This window comes from Scophthalmus maximus, chromosome 12, assembly GCF_022379125.1.
Source record: "Scophthalmus maximus strain ysfricsl-2021 chromosome 12, ASM2237912v1, whole genome shotgun sequence".
Taxonomy (NCBI): Eukaryota; Metazoa; Chordata; class Actinopteri; order Pleuronectiformes; family Scophthalmidae; genus Scophthalmus; species Scophthalmus maximus.
The window spans coordinates 7302976-7325225 of NC_061526.1; the positions used below are offsets into that span (position 1 = coordinate 7302976).

Genomic DNA, 22250 nt, shown 5'->3' on the forward strand with positions numbered 1-22250 from the left:
AAGGGTTTGATAACGACACCTTTGGAATCACTGACCAGTTTCATGTTACAGCGGCCACTATATTGGTATCAGAAATTTTTTACTCTTGAGCAGAGCCGGCCCTAGCCTACATGGGGCCCTTAGCAGAATTTGATTCGCCCCACCCGTAATACTATTATTTACAACTTCTGTAAATCTAACACCTCCAATATCAATTTAATTAGTTGTAACTGTGTTGCTTACATTATGTCTGTCTTTATGCTTCTATGTTGTTGTTCTTTAAGTACCCAACTCACAATAGTGGTCCAGTGCTAATTGGCACTTTAATATTTTTAATATTTAGTGGAGTCTAGCTGTGGTTATATTTTCTTAGCTAAAGTTAGCTGAAGATTCCATTCCCCGGTGAATGTTTATGGTAAAACATTGAAATTAGTCATGCATGACCTTTTTTTTGTGACATTGCCCTTTAACTTTTCTATCAACTGTCTGACTGGTTGTATCGTGCCTATAGTTATGTTGGGCATGCCCCCCCTTGTGTAGCTTTGTAGCCATGCTGTGTCTCTATGTGGTCATGTGTGTGTATGTTCTTCTGGTTTCCTGTCAGGTAATCGACTATGATTTTTTTAAATTATTACCTGCATGTGATAACCCCCCCGCCCCGCCCCGCCCCGCCCCTGTAACTACGCAGTGACGTCACAGCAAGAGAAGATGGCGACTGTGCTGAAGGCGGAAGGTAAAGGAGCTTTAACTCTGTTGAACACCTCCCGTCAAACCCGGGTTCACGTACAGCGTGTGTCCGGACATCAGTACCCGCCGACCGGCCCCGGGTTGGCATGTTTTTTTTGGTTTTTTTCATGTTGCTCCTCCCGCAGCTGTTTAATCGCACCTAGCCTCTGTGGCTATTAGCTGCCGGCTAGCTGAGCTCGGCTACACAACCAAACATCCGCGTTTTCCATGAATAAGTCAATACGTGTAGTCTCGTGGTGCCAGTGTAGTGGTGAGATGATGGCGGAGAAAGTCGGGGTTGGGGTTTAAGGATTCAGGCTTAACCTTGTCACATCGAGAACCGTTCTCGCTGCAGCATTAAGCGGCACCGAAGCGGCTGAGCGCCTGCAGGCGGGGGCAGAGGCTCCGCGAGGCGCCCGCTGGAGTCAGGCGAGTCCGCGGTCTGAGTTGGGCCTCCGGGAAAAGAGACTTGTGTTCTTGTGTGGGTGGACGGAAACAGAGAGACCGAGTATTCTTTCGTCACCTGTCACCGTTAGGTTAGTCTGAAGACCACCAGCCAATATGATTATCATTGATAAAAAAAACAAAAATTAAGTTTTAGCTATTTCCATCAATAATTGTAATATGCTGTGATTTCATCCTGTTTTTCTAAGTCGTGTGAGATGAGTCATAGACCTGAGGCTGTGGCTGCTTTTTAACATTTAACAGACTAAAGGATGAAATTGATGTCGGTGCTGACAGGTGTGTGATTGAGTGTGATGAGTGTGTGTTCAGGAAGAAGTTAGGTGTGTGATCAACAACACTGTGACTGCATGTAAAAATCGTCTTCGCAGGCACAGAGAGATACGAACACACACTGTCCTTTTAAAGTGGGTGCAAATCGGCTGTTGCTAGGCAACAGCGAGCTATTGGAGGTGTGTGTGATGCTGGTGTCCTGTTGCACACCTTGTTGTTTCCTATCTGTCAGCCTCTTGACTGGTTGTGTTTCTGTGTTTCTGTGCAGCGGGGCAGTGCGGGCGGCCGTCCGTTGTGTGAGAACCAATACTGCATGGACTCGCCGCCATGAGCAACAAGGAGATGGTTTCCACGGAGACAGGTCAGTCCCATCCACCTGTCCGTGTGTGTGTGTCTGTCTGTCTGCCTGCCCGTCTGACGTCTTGACGGCGCTCACACCTGCATCCAGACGGCTCCAGCTCTGTTGCTATGGAAACCCCCTCGATGTTGATGATGTCATGTGCTCTCCAGATCAGAAGGAGTCTGTGTTGTCGTTTGTCTTTGCAGCTGGGTTGATTGTGAACCTGCAGCTTCCTTAGTGCATTTTACTTTGCTCTGCTGTTTTGTTCAGGTGTCGTGTTTAGACTCAATTGGTAAAAGTGACACTTGTAAGCTCACACTGTGTATATATATATACGTATTGATGTTTCTGTAAAGTTAACCTCACCGACGTACCCAGGCTTCATACACCAACAGCTCAGCATCACTGCTTACATAAGCATATTGCTATGTTACTTTATTACACTGAATCCTTTGAGACACAAACACGGACTCCGTCCATCCGTCCACCGAGCTTACTGGAAATGTGTTCAGTAGTTTTCCTTGGCGAAGGTAACAATGCTGAGAAGATATGCGTTTACATTTATGTTTTTACAGAAAAAAAATGTTTATATCCTTAATGCAAGTTCTATATATTTTGTTGTATTTGCGTTTTAGTTTTTGTCATAAGGGTTTGATATAAAAAAAACATCTTGGGAATCATTGACAATATTTTTGATATATGTATATATATCAGTATTGTATACAGCTTTGTTTTGAAAGGAACTCACTCTCAGTCAGTGCGTTTACATGCAGTTTTACCCTGGTTTCTCATATCCCGGTTAAGAGACCTAGATAACTCCTTTGGGTAACTGGGGTATTCATGCATGTATACACCTTAACACCGGGGTAAGCTCGGGGTTACGTGTCCGTAGGATATAACTGCCCCTCCCCCTGCTCGCAGAAAGCTACGGCGCAAAAAACCCCAGCAACAACACAAGCTTTACCTTTAAACCCGAAGACTTCACCGCAGCAAGTAACGATACTAAGGCGTAGAGAATGTATGAAATGTACAGCGATGTAAAAAGTTGTCCATGTTCTCCCCCGCTTTCCGAGTTGTTGTGATTTTGAAAAAGTCAACCGGGGGGGAAAAAAACTTATTTGGACCAACTTATACGCTGTGTATGTAAACGCACTGACTGACAGGTGTTATGAGTGACGTTGAGAATGAACGATGAGGAGGACACAACGAAGGTCCTCACTGTATCTATTGTCTCTGCAGAGAATAAGGGACAGAGGAAGGTGTTTCTTCCCAACAAGCTGCTCGAGTGTCTCCCCCGCTCATCCGCTCTGCCTAACGAGCGGCTGCGGTGGAACACGAACGAGGTGAGTGGCGCGACAGAGCCGACACAAAACCAACACAAGACAAAAAATTAGTGTGGGTGAACACACTGCTGGAAAAAAATCATGAGATATACTTGAAAGTTTTAAACACGACTGCAAAAAGGCATCACGTTTGTTACAAGTAGGGCGGCAGCTAACGATTATTTTCAATCGTTAGCGGCAGCTAACGATTATTTCATTATTTCATATTTTCATTATCGATTAATCGATTAGTTGCTTGGTCCATAAAATGTAATGTTGATCATGTTTCCCCAAACCCCCCAAGATGATATTTTGTTTAGTGCACACAGCAAAGATATTGAGTTCACTGTCATAGAGGAGCAAAGAAACCAGAAAATATTCAAATTTAAGAATTTAATCGATTTAATCGATTAACTGTTGCAGCTCTACAAACATTTAATCAATGAATAGAGAAAATAATCAGCAGGTTGATCAGTAATGTAGTAGTGTTTGGGAAACAAGTTCCACAAGATCATCAAAGGAATAAAAACATCTGATTCCTCTGTTTTTCTTTCTACAGTCACTGACCATATTCATACATGGTTAACAATCATCTTTATATATGATCACTGATTGTCTTTATTTACACTATATTAAGATCCTGTCTCTTTGTGTCTGCAGGAGATCGCTTCTTACCTGATTTCATTTGACAGACATGATGAGTGGCTCTCCTGCAGCCTGAAAACCAGGTACCACAGAGCCTCTGCACGCCCGGCAGACGGGAGCTGAGGGCATCAAACAGGATGAATTCATCTCTTTTTTTTATCTTTCTCTCTCAGGCCGAAAAACGGCAGCATTATCCTCTACAACAGGAAGAAGGTGAAGTACAGGAAGGATGGATACTGCTGGAAGAAAAGGAAGGATGGAAAGACGACGAGAGAGGACCACATGAAGCTCAAGGTCCAGGGCATGGAGGTTTGCAAAAAAAATGTATTTCATTGTTTTCTGACATTAAATGGAGATAATCTGCAGATTAACAGATAATTATAAATTAGTTCATGATGATTCATACAGCCTCAAAACAAAACCCTGCAGACAAGACTTAGGGCTGAAGAAGTTGACGACTCCCATCTGTGTTTTTTCAATATTGAAATGTCATTGAATGTGTTTTTATTTCTGGAGTCAAAGCAACATGTTGTGATAGGGTGCTAATGTGAATGAGTCACTGATGCTTTGGTCAGTTGATGCTAATCCACGCCAACCGCCATCTGCTGTTTCAGTGCCTGTATGGTTGCTACGTTCATTCCTCCATCGTGCCGACATTCCACAGGCGATGCTACTGGCTGCTGCAGGTACACTCTCACACACACACACACACACACACACACACACACACACACACACACACACACACACACCTGATCCTTAAAATCAACTCAGAGGCTTCAAACAGTCTGATTGGTCCAGGCGTCCTCACAAGAAAAGACTAAACTCTGCGTCTGTCTGCTTGTGTGTGTGACAGAACCCAGACATTGTGCTGGTCCACTACCTGAATGTGCCGTCCCTGGAGGATTCTGGGAAATGCAGTCCGCTGCTGTGCGCGGTGGCCGACCGCCACGACAGCATGAGGTGGAGCCGAGACGAGCTGCTGAACCAGCTGAAGCCCATGTGTACGAGCATCGTGTGTGTGTGTGTGTGTGTGTGTGTGTGTGTGTGTGTGTGTGTGTGTGTGTGTGTGTGTGTGTGTGTGTGTGTGTGTGTGTGTGTGTGTGTGTGTGTGTGTGTGTGTGTGTGTGTGTGTGTGTGTGTGTGTGTGTGTGTGTGTGTGTGTTGTAACGCTGACTCATAGCTGTTCTCTCTTAGTTCACAGTATGAAGTGTTCGCTGGGCTCAGGCGATTTCAGCATCGAGGAGTTGGTTCAACACATCCTGGACCGACAGAGAACTAAACCACAGCCTCGCACACACACCTGTCTCTGCAACACCGCCCAGGGTAACACACTTTGCCGTGAAATCACCGTGACATCACCGTGACACTAGAGTGCATTAGACTCATCTGGTGCTGTGTCTCTTTGTCTTGGCAGTTTCTCCAGGAGTGAACATTCCCCACCGCTGCAACAGCACCAAGCATCGCATCATCTCCCCCAAACTGCCTCCCTCCTCCTGCAGACCCTCCGCCTCCCCGCTCTCCTCCGAGGTGGGGGAGGCAGGGGGAGGAGGAGCCGGAGGAGGAGGAGAAGCCAAAGTACCTCACCTCCAGGCTCAGAGCAGCCCCGTCTCGTCTCCCTGCCCTTCCTCCAGGTAAGTCACCCAGTCACAATATAAAGACAATCAATGACGGTACATAAAGACAGACGACACGACTCCACTAATGATAAGAACTACCTAAAATGGCACAAACCATTTTTGTAAACATTCATTTAACATCAAGTTTGGTCCATGTCCCATCTGCGAACATGGAGAAGGTGGGGTTTATGACCTATACTGCAGCCAGCCACCAGGGGGCGATCATGATTATCGATCTACATAAAGTAATTGTGTCAGTGGACGGAGATTATTTTAAAATGAGAAACAAAAAGAAATTACACACGATTATCTTTTATTTGATAAACTTCAAAGAAGCCGAGCCACCCTCTTATTGGCTTTGACCATGAGAATCATCGGATGATGTAATCAGATGAATCAGTGATGTCACTGTGGCTGTGTGTTTGGATGTCTTGTGTGTGTTGCAGCTCGGCCTCGTCTCCCCCTCAGCCCCACAGGGCCACCATCACCGTGAGTAGCCACGGCAATGGCTTCTACGGCGACCGCCACGGCAACATGGCGACAGTGGCGCTGCCCCAGAATGCTGTAATTGTCATGGCGACGACCACCACCGCCATTGCAGGAGGAAGAGGCGGGCAGGGAGGAGGCGGGACCCTAGGGGAAGAGGCGGGGCAGAGGAGGAGTCTGTCCCTCACCCGTTCGGGCCAGTTGCTGCTCTCCCCCACCCTCCCCACTGCTGCTGGCAATCCCTCCTGCCCCTCCCCTCCCTCCGCCTCCTCGCCCACGACCCCCTCCTTCCCCCCTCCTTCCGTACAGGCACCAGGAGTGGCCACCCTTTCCCTCACCCTTCTCCCCTCTCCTGTCATCGGAGGCCTGCTCCTCACCCCCTCCTCCTCTGCCTCACTGCGATCCCCTCCGCCTCCGACCGCCACCACTCCTTCGCCCCCCTCCTCCCCTTCACCGCCTCCTCCTCCCCAATTACTCTCCCCTGCCTTTGACCCCGACTCCTTCCTCAACTCCCCCAAACAGGGCCAGACTTACGGCGGCCCTCCTCCTACCTCCTCTTCCACTCCCTCCCGCGTGCTCTGCTCTGCCTCCCCTCTGTCCCCCCCCTCCCTCGCTCTTTCCCTCTCCCCCACCTCCACGCCTCCCTCCTCCGTCTCCCCTCCCTCCTCACTGTCCTCTCTCTCCTCGTCCTCTTCCTCCTCCGAAGCAGACAGGCGAGACTCGGCCCTCTCCTCCTCCTCTTCATCCTCCTCTCCGCCTTCGTCCTCCCTCCCCCCCTCCCTCTCCCTCTCTCTGTCTCCCACTCCCTCGGTGGCCGCGCCCCTTCTCCCCCTCTGCCTGCAGCTGGGAGCTCTGGGGCAGTCGGAGGGAGGGCGGGTGGAGGACGAGGGTGCAAATGAAAAGGTGGTGAAGGACAGAAGAGTTGACGATGTTGATGACGATGACGATGATGAAGGCAGAGCTCCTCCCACCAAGCTGGCACTGCTGCAGGTGAGAGTGTGGACACGTTAAACGACCAGTCTGCATTTTTTATCTACTTTAGTTTGAATTCCAGTTGCAACTTTCAGTCGATGTGGCATCAGTCCACTCATTTCTTCACTTCTGTGTCCTACAGCCGAGGCATGCCTCCTCAGGGCCGTCTCCACAGCAACAGACAGGAAGTAGCCCTGCTTCACTTCTCCTGCTTTGCCAAGACTCAGCGACCCTTCCCACCCAGCCAGCCAACCAGACGCAGCAGCAGACCGACAGACAGGAGTCGCTGGTCCTGAGGCGGCCCTGCAGTCACCAGTCGCCACCGGCCTTGATGTCGCTTTTTGCTAAAGCTACAGCGGTGTCATCCTCGGCTGATGTCGCCATGGCTCCTGCTCACCTGGCAACGCCCCACATTCAGGTGAAGTTGGAGAGCAGGCGGGGCCACGACTCCGAGGACGCCTGCATGGACACGCCCCTGGAGGAGGTGGAGGAGGAGGAGGCGGGGCCCTGTGAGCGGGTAGGGGAGGAGCTTGACATCTCCTTCGACAGCCAGTTTCCTGACCTGATCTCTGACCTCATCACCGAAGAGGCTGATCCTGTCATAGCTCAACCGCCGACCGCCGTCGCTGTGCCAAACCCGACTGTGTTCCCGGCGGGGGTCCGGTACATGGTGCCCCCCCAGCCGTCACCCTCCTCCTCCTTTCTACCTTTCCCTCACCCGCTGCCCTCCGCCTCCTCCACCCGCCTCGCGTCCATCACAGACTTCTCCCCAGAGTGGTCCTACCCCGAGGTAATCGATCACCAATAATCACTGACAAGAGGCAGAGAGCTACTTATTGATAATGGAGTAATTGTGCAGCCAAGTTTCAAAAAGTTTTTCTTTGTTAATGCGACAGTGATCTGATTGTTTTGACCTTTTGATGACAGAATGATTGATCAGCTCATCAGGAAAATAATCATCAGATTAATCGATGAAAACAGGCAATAGTTGAAAAATACCTTTGTCATTATCATATTTAAAAGATATTGATCATATAATGTCATGATCAGTTAAACAGAACCAAAAACATTCAGACAAATTTTAGATTTAGATTATTATATAATATAAGCAGCAGGTCTGGGACCAGTGAACATTTGTTGTTCATGTCTGACAAATGATTGAAATTATTGATTATCATATTCGTTTCTGGCTCAATAACTGAACGAATTGCTGCAGCTGCATAATTTTGATGGAATATCTACAATATCAAGACGTAAAGATCGAACTTCATTTGCATTTTCTGTCCACCAGAGGATGGCAGAGTGTCAACTAACCATCATTCTTGAGGGCAAATGCTGATATGACTGTGCGTTTGTGTTTGTTTGTTTGTGTTTTCAGGGGGGTGTGAAGGTGTTGATCACCGGACCGTGGAGCGAGCTGTCGGGTCGATACTCGTGTGTTTTCGATCAGAGCACTGTCCCCGCATCGCTGATCCAGCCTGGAGTACTGCGCTGCTACTGCCCCGGTTCGTGTATACACACACACACACACACACACACACACACACACACACACACACACACACACACACACACACACACACACACACACACACACACACACACACACACACACACACACACACACACACACACACACACACACACACACACACACACACACACACACACACACACACACACACACACACACACACACACACACACACACACACACACACACACACACACACACAAATGTCATGGTGTGTCGTTCATGTGTGAACCGTTTCGCTCAGACCAATCGCGTGTCTCCACTCTCAGCCCACCAGGCTGGTCTGGTGTGCCTGCAGGTCCTGGAGTCCGGAGGCTCTCTCTCCTCCTCCGTTCTGTTCGAGTACCGAGCAAGGAACGCCAGCTCTCTGCCCAGCTCGCAGCTCGACTGGCTCTCATTGGACGGTGAGATACAGCAGCGGTGGTCAAACATGCTTGGTGTCCTGTTAGGGGCTCAACGTCTGATGGTTTAGTGTCAGGTGACCAAGCACCGCCCTCAGGTGAGGACAGACATGTGAATGTGGTGAGTCGGCCACATGATCTCTGGTCTGTCCTTCAGGGAATCCACTTTAGCCCTCTCTCTCTGTATGTCTCTATTTGTCTTTCTATGTCTCTTGCTCTCTCTCTCTCTCTCTCTCTCTGTGTGATTGATGGGCTGGAGCTGTTTTCCACTGTCATCACCTGTAAACACACAGACACACACAGTCATCAGGACTCGCTGCTATTTCTGACTATGACTGAAGCTGTCTGAACCTCTCTCTCACACACACACACACACACACACACACACACACACACACACACACACACACACATACACATACATAGCCTCAGTGACAGTGGACTGCTCATCACTGGATACACGCAGCTGATCACAGTTAATTTAGCTGCTGTTAAAAGTGTGTGTGAGATCTCTCCCTCTCTCTCTCTCTCTCTCTCTCTCTCTCTCTCTCTCTCTCTCTCTCTCTCTCTCTCTCTCTCTCTCTCTCTCTCTCTCTGTTGGGGGAGGGGTCAAGCTCAGGTCCAGGAATGCCACACAGACAGTTGAGACACCCCCCCCCTCTCTCTCTCTTTCATCCTTCCGTTCTTCCGTTCATCACTGTGGATTTCCCACCATGCCTTGCTGCTGTGTTTGGACAGATTGCACCGGACGGCTGAGCCCACGCTACATTGTCTCTCCTTGATCCTTGCAGACCTCTGTTCACCCACTCTGACACTGAGCGGGTGAGAGAGAAAGAGAGAGAGGGAGAGGTAGGGTGGGAGGGTGATATTAAGACAGAAGATGGACAAACGACGTGCAGCAGCAGGATGATGTCGGTAGGGCGATCTTTGCGTGTGTGTTTCCATAGTGATTGTCATGGGTACACGGCTGCTCGGTGACCACGGCAACCACCTACAGCCAAAACTGTGATAGTGATTTTGATGCAATACTCTTTAGTTTTTAATCTTTAATGTGTATGTTTAATATTTGCTACTGTTGAATCCACATTTTATTTAAGAAAACTGTGGAAGTGAAACATGGAACAACAAAATCAACCAATCAATTGATTGTTGGACTTGTGGTTTTAGCTCCTCCTCTTCAGCGTCCTTTTGTCTAGTATAAAGATGATCAATGAATGTATATAAAGACGATCAGGGACTGTGTATGAAGACGATCAATGACTGTATATAAAAAGGTGGTCAATAACTTTATATAACAACAATGAGTGACTATAAAAACGATCAATGTCTGAATATAATGACGATCAGTGTCTGTATTTAAAGATGGATGACACGTCTCCACTTCCTCTCATTGTATAAAAATTAAGCTAAAATATCTCGGATACGGGCGCCGCCATCTAGTGCTGGTGTCCTCATGTGGAGTCAGAATCTTTGCAGCAGTGAGGGTGGAGTTGAGCCACTGTATCGAGCTTCCGCCCATACATGCTCAGGACGACTAATCATGAGTCAGTGTCAGCTGTCAATTATAACATTATAACATCAACTTTTATTATTATGGAAGGGGCGAGGCTTATGACCTATAATGCAGCCATCCACCAGGGGGCGATCAACGTGATTTGGCTTCACTTCAGAGGAGCTGTCATGTCGTCCATCTTTCATAATCATAAGACAATGGGCCCCGAAGAGACGTGTGTGTGTGTGTGTGTGTGTGTGTGTGTGTGTGTGTGTGTGTGTGTGTGTGTGTGTGTGTGTGTGTGTGTGTGTGTGTGTGTGTGTGTGTGTGTGTGCGTGTGCGTGTGCGTGTGCGCGCGTGCGTGCGTGTACTCCAGGTCACAGTGTTTCAGTCTATTTTAGGAGGCAGAAAGATTGAAGTGTGTCCAGATAGTTTCCGTGTGTGCGCTCAACATTAGTAACAGTTATTTAAGAGAGGCGTCTTTCATTACACACCGACTTCATCACATCAGTCTCTGGTGGACTTCACCTAAAGAGTCCGTGTCTTATAGACTTCAATAGAATAGAAACAAACCAGTGGAGTCGCCCACTGCTGGTCACTACAGAGAACACAGGTTGCAGACACTTCAGCGCTGGCTTCACTTTCTGGACCTTTGGTGCAGAAGTCTCACTCTGTGTGTTTTCTCTCTGCAGATAATCAGTTCAGGATGTCAATCCTGGAGCGGCTAGAGCAGATGGAGCGCAGGATGGCAGAGATGGCTGCCCGCGACAACCACCAGCAGCAGCATCAGCAGCAGCAGTATGGCCACCAGCTGGCAACGCCGCCTCCCCCGCCCCTACCTGAGGACCTTGAACAGGTGAGGACGCTGAGACGAAAACTATAGTGGTGAAGACGGGTGTGATTTTTCAGAGACGTGAAGACTGAATATAAACACAATGAATGGTTTCACAGAGAAAGGCTGAGCATAAATGGTCAAGTGTGTTGTATTGCGTCACAATATGTTAAGAACTATGATACTGTGTCAAAACTGACGTGTGTGTGTGTGTGTGTGTGTGTGTGTGCGCGTGTTCGTGCAACAGCTGTCTGCGATCACGATGGATGACTGACAGCTGTGTGGGTCGATAACAGGAGGCGTGTCCAATGTTTGTGCTTGTCAGATCACCGAGACGCTGCTGCTTGCTCTCTCCGCTGTCAGTCATTTATAGCCCCGCTCGCCCCTCGTGCGTCACAAGGGGAGGGAGGAGGGCACATGCCAGGGAGAGTCAGAAGGAAAAACTGAAGGGGGGGTATGAATGTAATGTTTCCTACCAGCTGGGTCACAATGTTAAGGAAGTGGATTTTCTGATTCGTCACATGATTAATAACATCAGTCTAGTTAGCCACAGATAGCCCAGCTTGTCCCCACTTAGTCCAGATTACCAAAGATAGACCAGTTTTTGATTAGTAATCGATTACTAAATTAATCGCTGACTATTTTGATAATCGATTAATCGGTTCAATTAGTTTTTAATGAGAAAAAAAGAGTAATTCTCTAATTTCAGCTTCTTTAATGTGAATATTTTCTGGTTTCTTTGCTCCTCTGTGACAGGTAGACTGAATATCTTTGGTGTGTGGACAAACCATTGGTCCATTTTATGGACCAAACAACTGATCGATTAATTGATGAAAATAATCGTTAGTTGCAGCTCTACTTCAAATGTTCAGAGTTAAATGTGACATCGATGTGTGACATCACCGTCTCTGTCTGTGTCTCAGTCCTCTCAGTGGTTCGAGAGGAGGATAGTGGGAGTGTGTGAGCGAATGATGAGGGTCGGACGATGGGGGGAAGGAGGAGGAGGAGGAGAGAGGCTTCATCACTCCGTCCGTCACCGTGGGATGACGCTGCTCCACCTGGCTGCTGCGCAGGGATACACACACCTGATACACACTCTGATCCATTGGAGGTACACACACACACACACACACACACACACACACACACACACACACACACACACACACACATACATACAGAGACACAGACACACAGATGTTGTGACGTTGTGTTTCATTGTAGGAGAGTTAACGGCGACAGTTTGGACTTGGAACAGGAAGTGGATCCTCTAAACGTCGACCACTTCTCCTGCACTCCGCTGGTAAAACACACACACACACACACACACACACACACACACACACACACACACACACAGCAGTAAAACATCACTACTGTTGCCATGGTTATGGATTATTTTTAAGCACCACCGTGCTAACCATGTTGTATGTGTTCCAGATGTGGGCGTGTGCTCTGGGCCACCAGAGGGCAGCAGAGCTCCTCTACAGCTGGAACAGTCTGGCGCTGGGGATCCCTGATTCGCTGGGACGTCTGCCGCTCGCCGTTGCACGCTCTCGAGGGCACACCCGCCTCGCCACGGTACTGGAAGAGCTGCACACGCACACACACGCCACGCCCAGGGACACGCACATGTCTCCAGCTGACATGCGCATACCACCCCAGCCACAGCCGCCCTTGTCACCTCTGTCCACCAGCCCAGACACAGGTAACACACACACAAACACACGCTGCTGATCATGTGACAGGATTCTAGCACTCTGATTGGCTGTAACAGTATTCTCTCCCTCCCACCCTTCCAGGTCTGAGCTCCTCCAGCAGCTTCCCCTCACCCAGTGACCCCTCTTCCCCCTCCCCGAGCTCTGCCTACTCCAGTGGCCCTGCCCCTATGGACACCTCCCCTTCCTTCCCCTCTTCTCCTTCCTCCATGTCCTCCTCGCTGCCTGTCTCCCCTCCCTCTCCCCCACTCTCGTCCCTTCCTTCCGTGTCCATGTGGGGGGAGGAGCCAAACGCTGGCTTTAGCACAGGTAACACAGGTCATGTTGTTGGATCATTCACGTTTTTCAATATGTCCCTGGATGAAATGACGTCTGAGCCCCTCAATGTCACAGGTCTGAATCCAGGAGGCTCCAGAGACTCCCCTCTTTACCTCATGGACTATGAGAGCACGTCCCCCGGCCACACGCACATTTACACGCACCACGCAGTGGGTGGGCGGCAGACACACACGGTGCCGACGCTGGAGGAGCAGCTGCTTAACTACAACGAGAACGCAGAGAACGAAGGCGAGGAGGAGTACCTGGAGGAGGAGGTGCTGCAGGTACACGTCTGACAAACACGCACAACAAAGTACCCGTCAAGTAGGCAGATAAACACATCATCATACAATCATCCCATCTCCCCAGGCCTTGAGTGTAAACCACATACCAACAACATGTGTTGTCAGGGAAACACTCCGGGATGTAGTGTGAATGTGCCATAAATTTGTCCTTAAACTTAGTCTTAGAAGTTAGTCCCAGAGTTTAGTTTCAGAAGTTTTTACCTAAATTTAGGCAGAGATTAGTCTTTGAGTTTAGTCCCAGAGGTTAGTCCTTAAATTAACTCCCAGAAATTAGTTTCAGAAGTTTTTCCCTAGTCTTTGACTTTAAGATTCTATCTTTGTGATTTTCTGGACCGGCATCGTGAGTTCCTGTTGCTGTGGTTACCCCTCCTGCACAACAGGTTGACATGGCAACGCTGGCAGAGCAAATCATCGAGGCGACCCCTGAGCGAATCAAGCAGGAGGACTTCCCCCGCGGGGCGGAGTCACCGCTCCGAGAGAGACGGGACAACCCGGCCATGCAGGACACCTGGCTGGCTACCTACCTGGACACGGTCGACGCTCACACACACTCCCCACCCAGGTTAGCCCCATCACCATAGAAACCAAAGTTGCATGTGACTTATCAACAGGTAAGGTAAGAACTCACGTGTGTGTGTGTGTGTGTGTGTGTGTGTGTGTGTGTGCGTGTGCGTTTGCAGGCGGGTGTGCCCCCCCTCGCCGCTCAGTGCACTGGCCCTCCAGAGGCTTCGGCCCCCCTCCTCTGCGGCATGGGCGGAGTTCCTGAATGCCTCGGCCAATGGGAAGATGGAGAGAGACTTTGCCCTGCTGACGCTGACGGACGGTGAGCAGAGGGAGCTGTACGAGGCCGCCAGGATCATCCAGAACGCCTTCAGGAGATACAAGGTCCACACACGACAACAACAACACACAAACTGGACAGGAAGCTCGTATCAGTTCATATCATAACATACACAGTTTATTACTGTGTGAAAAAGACCATGTAAATTATTAAATATAGTCCCAGAGCTTAGTCCCCAATTTAAGTTCTGTTTTCTAGTCTCAGGGTTTTGTTTTAAAACTAAATGTGACCAGTAAACTCCACGTTCAGCTTTGAATATGAAGCACAGCTCTGGATGTGTCGTCCCTGCAGTCTGAGTGATGTGAGTTGATGTGACACTGCCACCTGGAGGCCGGACGGCGCTAATGTTTTCCTCCTGCTCAAAGGTGAAAGACGCACTTGTCTGTGTTCAGGGTCGGAGATTAAAGGAGCAGCAGGACATGGCTGCAGCCGTCATTCAGAGATGCTACAGGAAGTACAAGCAGGTGTGTGTGTTTGTGCGTGCGAGTGTGTTGAGTGTGAGTTTTTCCCCAGGCTTCACTAACTCTCAACTAACCTGCTGTGTCTATCTCTCTCTCTCTGGCTAGCTAACATGGATAGCTCTGAAGGTAAAAATGGCTGACCAGTAGACGTAGTGTTGTGTCTGTGTGTTTGTGTTCATCATCAAATAAAACCTACACTACATTGCCAAAAGTATGCGGACAGCTGAACATTGCCTTCGTATGATTAGTGGCCACTTGACTGGTCTGTCTGTCTTTTAGAACAAAACACAGTTTCATTCCATGATTACCTTTCATTGCGGCTCACTGTCCACACACTTCTGGCCACGCTGCGATTGTGACCCAGAGGTTCAGTTTGAGCCGATAGCTCGTCAGTGCAGCGACTCTCCTCTTCTTCACCCTTTCCTCTCGTCAGACGTGTTTGTGTCTCTGGTTGTTTTAAAAAACAACAACAACCGTGCGACTCTGTCCCCCCCGCAGTACGCTCTCTACAAGAAGATGACCCAGGCGGCCATCTTGATCCAGTCCAAGTTCCGGTCTTACTACGAGCAGAAGCGTTTCCAGCAGAGCCGGCGGGCGGCCGTGCTCATCCAGCAGTACTACCGCAGCTACAAGGAGTACGAGAGGCTGAAGCAGGGGCCGCGGGGCGCCGCCAGCCACAACCCCAAGATCAAGTAAGAGCTCATCAGCGCAACATCCGCCTGCCTCCGACTGCGCCCACTCCCGGGTCAATTTACCTGTCGTTTTCAATATTGATTAGCCTGCAGAGGATCAACTGATCCGTTTGGTTTGTAGAACGTCAATGAAGTTTTTTTTTTTAGTTGAGTTTACCAGACACACTGGAACATCACATGTTCAACACGTTCTGTTTATTGATCTGTCCCCGTTTGTAATTGTTTGTAAGCAGCTGATGTTGATCATGTGTCGAACAGGGGGTCGTTCCTGACGAAGAAACAGGACCAGGCAGCGAGGAAAATCATGAGGTTTCTGAGAAGATGCCGACACAGGTAACGGACAGACACACTCTCTACAATCTTCACACTCAGTCTAGGGATTCACCGATCCAATATTGATCGGGTACCGGTGACAATGGGGCCGATCCATTCACTTCAATTCTGTGTGTGAGGCACTTTACGCCATGCTCACTTCGAATTTAGATACCTGTTTATTCTGAATGATTTAACTTGTTTACATGACTTGTGTTTTAGCTTTTTTATTTTTCAGTTTAAGCTGCTACGTGTTGGAATTGTTAATTCTCAGCTTCAGAAGCTATATTTTATATTAGATTTGCACAAAATGTGTCAGTAAATTACATACAGTTTATTAATTTAACACTGGTATCGGATCTGGAAAAAGGTGGATCGGTGCATCAACTCTGACACATTGTTTTTCCTGCTGCAGGATAAAGGAGCTGAAGCAGACGAGGGAGCTGGAGAGAAGAGGACTGACCACTTAAACCATTTCACCTTCTCTAATCTTCATCCCTTCTTCCATCCCGCTGAGAGGAGGAGGAGGGATGACGGAGAGAAAGACAAGATTTTTTTAAAATCCTGACGTTCTTCTGCAGGTTTACTCTGAAGTACAAAGAGACAGAAACCAAACGACTGACGGAGACACAGACAGAGTGACGCCTTACCCCATCAATCTATCTTTCTGTCTGTCTGTCTTTTCTCCTGGTTTAATGTAGCCGTCTGTCCGCAGCTTAGGAAAAGCCCCATTTCAAAATGTCTCACCACATTTTGCCTTACAGGCACAAGATACATGAGTTTATTTTTGCCATGAGCAGAGCCTCGCAAGAAGCTCATCACTCCCTGAAGACACTGGACGCTCAGAACAAAAATAATGTCAAGTCAAAGCTGGTTTGTTTAAGACGCAGTCGTCCCGTCATGAACATTTATTTATTTGTGTCTGGATTCGTTCATTAGATAATTTCCAGGTGTTCAGGACGTTTAACATCGGGAAATCGACCTACGGATTTTCATCGAAACCATCAACATGTCGAGCTTCCTACAGGAGATGGATTTCGTGTGTCTGCCTCATCGACGTGACGTACACTCACGTATCTTTAATAAACACAGCACGAGTCTGAAACCTGAAAGTTATTTTCTCACCAGGACAGAACATCAGCGGCGAGTCTGCTCTAACCCCGCACCGCGGACTGGCAAGGGGATGCTGTAGTCAAGTGTCCATCAAGTGGACTCAACACTTTCTCTCCTTGGAGGCGAAGCAAACCAGAAGCTGCTGCTGTTTACATGTGAAGGTGAGGTGGGACGGTGCTTTCAAGGGTCAGCTGGACAAATCACACTTAAGACGTTGGGAAAGGAAAAACGGAAGCTGCACAACATTTTTGAACTGAGCTGTTGATGTTGAGTCGAATACTGTACATGATTATGAAAAATATATTTAAACACAATCACATATATTAACATATATATATACATATATATATATTCTAAAGGTGAAATTTATAGATGCTATGGATGTTTTATTTATTACAGCATGAACTGTGAGTGTGCGCGTGTGCTGCGCTGACTGTGAGGTCAAGTCTTAAGGAACCTCTGTGACCTCTGACCTCTAGACGAACGACAATCAATCAGCTTGTCGCACGTTTGTTTTGTTGTAAAATGTGACTACGTGAACCTACTCAGGTTGTAAAACACTAAATATCCGACTGATGTGACTCGGTGTGACATCATCTCCCGAGCATGTCATCGCCTCTGATGTCGTCCAATCAGAAAGCACTTGTTTTTTTAAAAGTTTCCTTCAGCATCACCGTGATCCAGTGGCAGTGGTCTCCGTTTTGTTTCAATAATTCCATTAAGAGAAGAGTGCTGTGATGTCACTGATGATGTCATGTGTGCTGATGTCAGAGGTCAGACCGGGGGTTCCCTTCAAAACTGTTCTTTTAATCTGTCCAGTAACTTTTCAGGACGACGAGTTTGATGAGGTTTTGTTGTTGTTGTTTATTTTTTCAGTTTGACCTGAAAAAAATCAGAAACTCTTCAGTTGTTCTGCTGCAGTGACGCTTTGCATGAGTTTGTATTTAACGTTCCGCATTTTCACACAAGTTTACAGTGAAACTCTTATTCTACACGTCCAACAATAAATCGTCTGTTTGTTACTGGCCCCGCCTCCCGTTTCCTGCCCGACAGCACAGACTCGCGGGAGACACCGCTGACGTCATTGCGTTTTTAACGTCAGCAAACGAACTCAAACGCGTCACTTTTCCATCGGACTGGATGCGGGTGGTCCTTGGCAACAGTAACTATATGCGCACATCGAAGTGGCGAGATCGCAAGAAAACACATCAGCTGTGTCCCGGCTCAGGGGCCCCCCAATCATCTATGATCTGCATCGACCAAACATTTGGTGACCGGAATCCGAACCACGACACGGTCGTTATGAGGCAGGAGGACCAGGAGCCGGATTTCACCAACGAAGACCACTACAAGATCGTGATCAAGGAGGAGAACCAGGACCCGGATTCGACAGACCAGGTTGGGATCGAGGAGGAACAGGACACGGATTTCATCGTACTCGGACTGGAGGAGGACCAGGAGGAGGAGCCGCTGAGCACCGGGCCGCAGGTCAGTGCTCAAACATCAAAATGTAACGAAGTAATCTTTGAGACCGTGACTATGTAACTGTAATATAATTACACATTTTTCAATCTGCTCTGATTATAGTTACTTAATTTTTCTAATCTGATCATGTAACACAGATTACATCCGACCGAGTTTGATCCATTGGGTTTTGTGACGTCAGAAGATATTTATTTTCACGAAACATGAAAGTTTTGGTCTGTGGAGAACCGAAACAACAACTTACTAACAGATGTACAAATTAAAAAGTAACATGGCTTTTTACGTATTTCCAAATGTATTTCTGTACGTCAACACTCACTTCATTTCTCACTTATTTATTGACAGATACACATTCCTCGCTTTCACAATGGTGATCAGAAAAACCTGTAGGGCGGAAACGTTGACCCCATGACACACTTTTAATGCTCTAACCGTAGCAACTGTGATGTTTTAAAAGCAGACAGACCAGTGAAAACTGTTTTTTTTTTCATTGGAGAACTGGCGCTTTTATTGTTGGACTCGGTGATTGAATAACTCAATCACAATTGGGCCTGTCACCTAAACTACTTTTTTGTTCCACGATATATTGTCAGAAGTTATTGCGATATGTGTTGCTGCCGAGAGAAATGTTCAAATTTGCAGACATGGTGCCTTTAGAAAAATACAAAGAATTCCATATTTTCCTGACAGGCCAAATCACAATATAACAAAAAGTTCTGTATACATCAATATTCTGCTTATACATTGTGAAATCTAAGTGAGGAAATATAATGATCAACCTCAGATGTATAAAATGTTTGGTGGTTTAGAACCCAAGCTTCACCCAGGAGAGAAAAATCATAATGTGATTTGTTATTAAAAATCACATATCGCTCAGCCCTGTTGTAGTCTGAGGATGTAAATGCGTTTTACACATGTGACATCTCACTCTCTCTGTCAGAGCGTTGACGCCACAGAGGAGTAGCACGGCCGTGATCCGTATGGAAGAACTTTTACGACTTAAAGTTCGGCCCCAAAAATATATCAGTTGGGCTCTAACGATAAATAAGTTGTTTTTTTTAAATTTTGTCCACAGTTAATGACTTACACAAATATAAATCAAAAAGAAAGATCAACGGTTTTGAGCAAATGTGATTTATTCATGTAATCTTGTGACGTCAGAGGAAAATGGCTACAGTGTGAACATGTCATATTGAGGCAGGATTTTTTCCCCGTGTCACAGATGATTTTCATAACTGAACATGTTGATGTCAAGGCGGAAGGAAACACGATGCGTGTCACAGCTTTTGTAAATATCGACGTGAACAGAGGGGCGGAGCTTAGCGAGTTTTTCACACTCTAAAGTTTGTGTTCAGTTTGAGACAACGAGGAAAAACCATCATTCACGCGGAAGAGGTCGGCGATGGCGTCGTGACCTTGGGTTGCTGACGGGAGTCAGTGCGAAGTCCTCTGATTGGCTGGTTGCGTGGGTCCACAGGCCTGGTGGAGGGGGAAAGAAGAGAATTTAAGATGATGTCATCCCGTCTGCTGCCATGTTGAAACGCACGTTCAGGCCGGAGAATGAGACACCAGCGACAGGTTGATGTTGCGCTTTTTCTAATAGGCCTGATTTAAAATTCTAAATTCACAGTTACTGGCACTAAAAGATTTAAAGAAATGTTCCAGAAAAAATACGTGTTTGACCTCACTCACCTGTCCTCCACGTCCAGAGAAGACGGTGGTGAGTCCTTTGTGGGCGGGGACATGTCGGAGGGGGCGGGCCTTGGACTCCTTCAGCTCCGACAGGAGCTCGGGGCTGGACAGGGACATAGGAGCTGCACACGTTCAAAACAAATATAACGGCGTTTGCATTTGTCAGTTGATGTTTTCAGGTGAGGTTTCCAGTAAAGTTGATCTTATGAGTGTGAGAGATTTGGAGATTAAATTTGAGGCCTGTTGTCGTTCTGATGTCCTGGTTTCAGAAATAGTTGAAGCAGTGTGTGAAAACAGGATGTGGAGAATAGTTTGTAATCTTTTTCTCTCACCTTGTCTGCCGTTGGAGGAGGGGGAGGGACTGACGGGGGAGGGCAGGGGAGAGGAGGAGGGAGTGGTGCATTCACTGACGTCACTTCGAGACTGAAACTTGTTTTGACACTCTGGAGGGGAAAAAAAGATCAGAATGAGATGGAGGATAGAAAGAGACTGTTCTTAACTTGTGTCTCTTTGCAGCAAGGAGGCGGACGTTCACCGCTCAGAAACTCTGACTGCAGCTCCGGTCGTTGTAGTAACAGACGAGGAGGAGGAGATGAAGGTGATGAGTTCATGGTGAACGTCTGCGGTGGTGGTTGAAGCTTGAGACGAAAAAGTTTATCTGTGAGCAGACGAGTACTTTAACCTCACCTGAACGCTCCGAATAAAATCCGTTATTTGACATCACTGATTTTGTTCCGTCAGGACGTGACATCACACGGATCAGCCAGTAACCCACCAGTTCTCCCAGTTCGGACTCACCGTGCGACCCTGCGGCTCCTACTCGTGACGTCGGCGATGAGACGGCTCAACGACTTACTGCGGCCAGGACACGGTCTGTGTGTGTGAACAAAAGTCCACATTAATCATTGACGTGTCTTTATGCCACAGTTGCCACGGAGACGATGAAGGAGAAAGAGGGAGAGTCAGCTGGACCTTAGACCCTCACACCACATGCAGTTGAAAGCACCAATAATGATAATTTGAATATAGTAACTTCGCTCACAGGCAAGTGATCTGATATCATCAGTCAACTTTTCATACGTGAAACGTTTGAGAAAACACACAGTGGTGTGATCGAGTGATGCGGGAACAAATGACACCGACTGTTTCTGTTTGACTCTGCAGTTTGAATTATTATATCGTCACCTCCTTGGCGGCCGGTGGTCATATGTTTTCACCAGTGTATTGAATCATATTGCAAAGTCATTTTCATTATGAACCATTTGTTTTGTACCTCAGCGACATTCACTGCCAACGGTGATCAAAAATTACAGACTTTACTTGTGGATCTCTGAACTAATGAACGTCTTCTTTTCTATTTTCATGATGCAACAGGACAAGTAGGACAAGTATCTGATTAGACAAGAAACATGTTCTCCCAACAAAAGTTCACTGTGTGGTGGCTTTTGCTCTTCTATGAAATGTTTTGACACACTTTATTTTATGTTTTCTATATAACATGTTTTCTGATGTTTTGACACTAATTATACCATTTGTATTTAAAAAAAAAATACTTGACCTTGTGTCCTCAGCCTGGATCATCAGCTGAGGAAGACGGACAACACCATCGCCTCCGACAGGGAGGAGGGAGAACTGCAGCCGGTCCTTTTCTTTCTTCACCATTAAAATTGGAAGAAGAAACAGTATACCCTTCCTCAGTCTCATACTATACAATGACGTTTTTTCAGTTTTGATGCCTTACTGCCTTGTACATAGTAAGGGATTATTTGCCAAGCATGTGTTAACACAAGTGCAAAGATGCTGGAATAATATGGATAAAAACATTACTATATATACATAAGATAGAGTACTGCAGTAAATATGTCTACAATATACACATATACTGTCTTAGGTTTTTAAGTGTATAAAACTACAGTTGTGTTTTTAAAGTTTAGTAGGTGCAGTGGATGTTCAGTGTTTCTTCCTGTCCTGATTGGTGGCCGATGCAAACCAGACAGTGATGGATGTGCAGAGAACAGGAAATACTGTACATCGTCTGCAGAGCCTCTTGATGGTGTCTATGTAGGTTGTCCGCTGTCATAGTATAGCAAAGCATGAGACGGCATAGTGTATATAAGGCCTAAAACAGCATGAAATTGTATAGTATATTATGGCAAAAAATGTACAAAAACGGCATTGTATATTATGGCATAAAAGCAGCATAAAACGACATAGTATAGCAAGGCTACAG

General features: G+C 47.3%; 1 protein-coding gene and 1 long non-coding RNA gene across 7 annotated transcripts in view; both read left to right on the top strand.

The window, feature by feature from the left end:
• Positions 1-640: 640 nt before the first annotated feature.
• Positions 641-17868, top strand: camta2 (calmodulin binding transcription activator 2). 5 transcript variants are annotated; one of them, XR_007031780.1, is made up of 27 exons: positions 641-712; positions 1709-1801; positions 3020-3123; positions 3763-3830; positions 3921-4056; positions 4362-4433; positions 4604-4751; positions 4945-5073; positions 5165-5381; positions 5813-6842; positions 6967-7614; positions 8203-8329; positions 8628-8762; positions 10944-11107; positions 12007-12194; positions 12308-12386; positions 12524-12791; positions 12886-13110; positions 13195-13403; positions 13805-13986; positions 14105-14309; positions 14631-14729; positions 14832-14852; positions 15225-15418; positions 15677-15751; positions 16146-17004; positions 17720-17868. XR_007031780.1 is itself a non-coding variant. In XM_047336203.1 (26 exons), the coding sequence occupies exons 2-26, from the start codon at positions 1768-1770 to the stop codon at positions 16198-16200; spliced, it is 4812 nt and encodes a 1603-aa protein (XP_047192159.1). In that variant the 5' UTR covers positions 641-712; positions 1709-1767; the 3' UTR covers positions 16201-17868. The 5 variants fall into 5 exon arrangements, 4 of the variants coding, with proteins under 4 accessions (XP_047192159.1, XP_035461220.2, XP_047192160.1 ...); XM_047336203.1 differs by having other exon boundaries at positions 16146-17868; XM_035605327.2 differs by having other exon boundaries at positions 14658-14729; positions 16146-17868.
• A 1938-nt stretch (positions 17869-19806) lies between these two features.
• Positions 19807-22250, top strand: part of LOC124850835 — a 40695-nt gene continuing 38251 nt past the window's right edge. Inside the window, exons 1-4 of one of the 2 annotated variants that reach the window (XR_007031880.1) lie at positions 19807-20199; positions 20537-20680; positions 20762-20891; positions 21592-22081. This is a non-coding gene — a long non-coding RNA (uncharacterized LOC124850835). Of the gene's footprint in view, positions 20200-20402; positions 20681-20761; positions 20892-21591; positions 22082-22250 lie in introns of those variants that run through there. The other variant, XR_007031879.1, reaches the window with a different exon arrangement.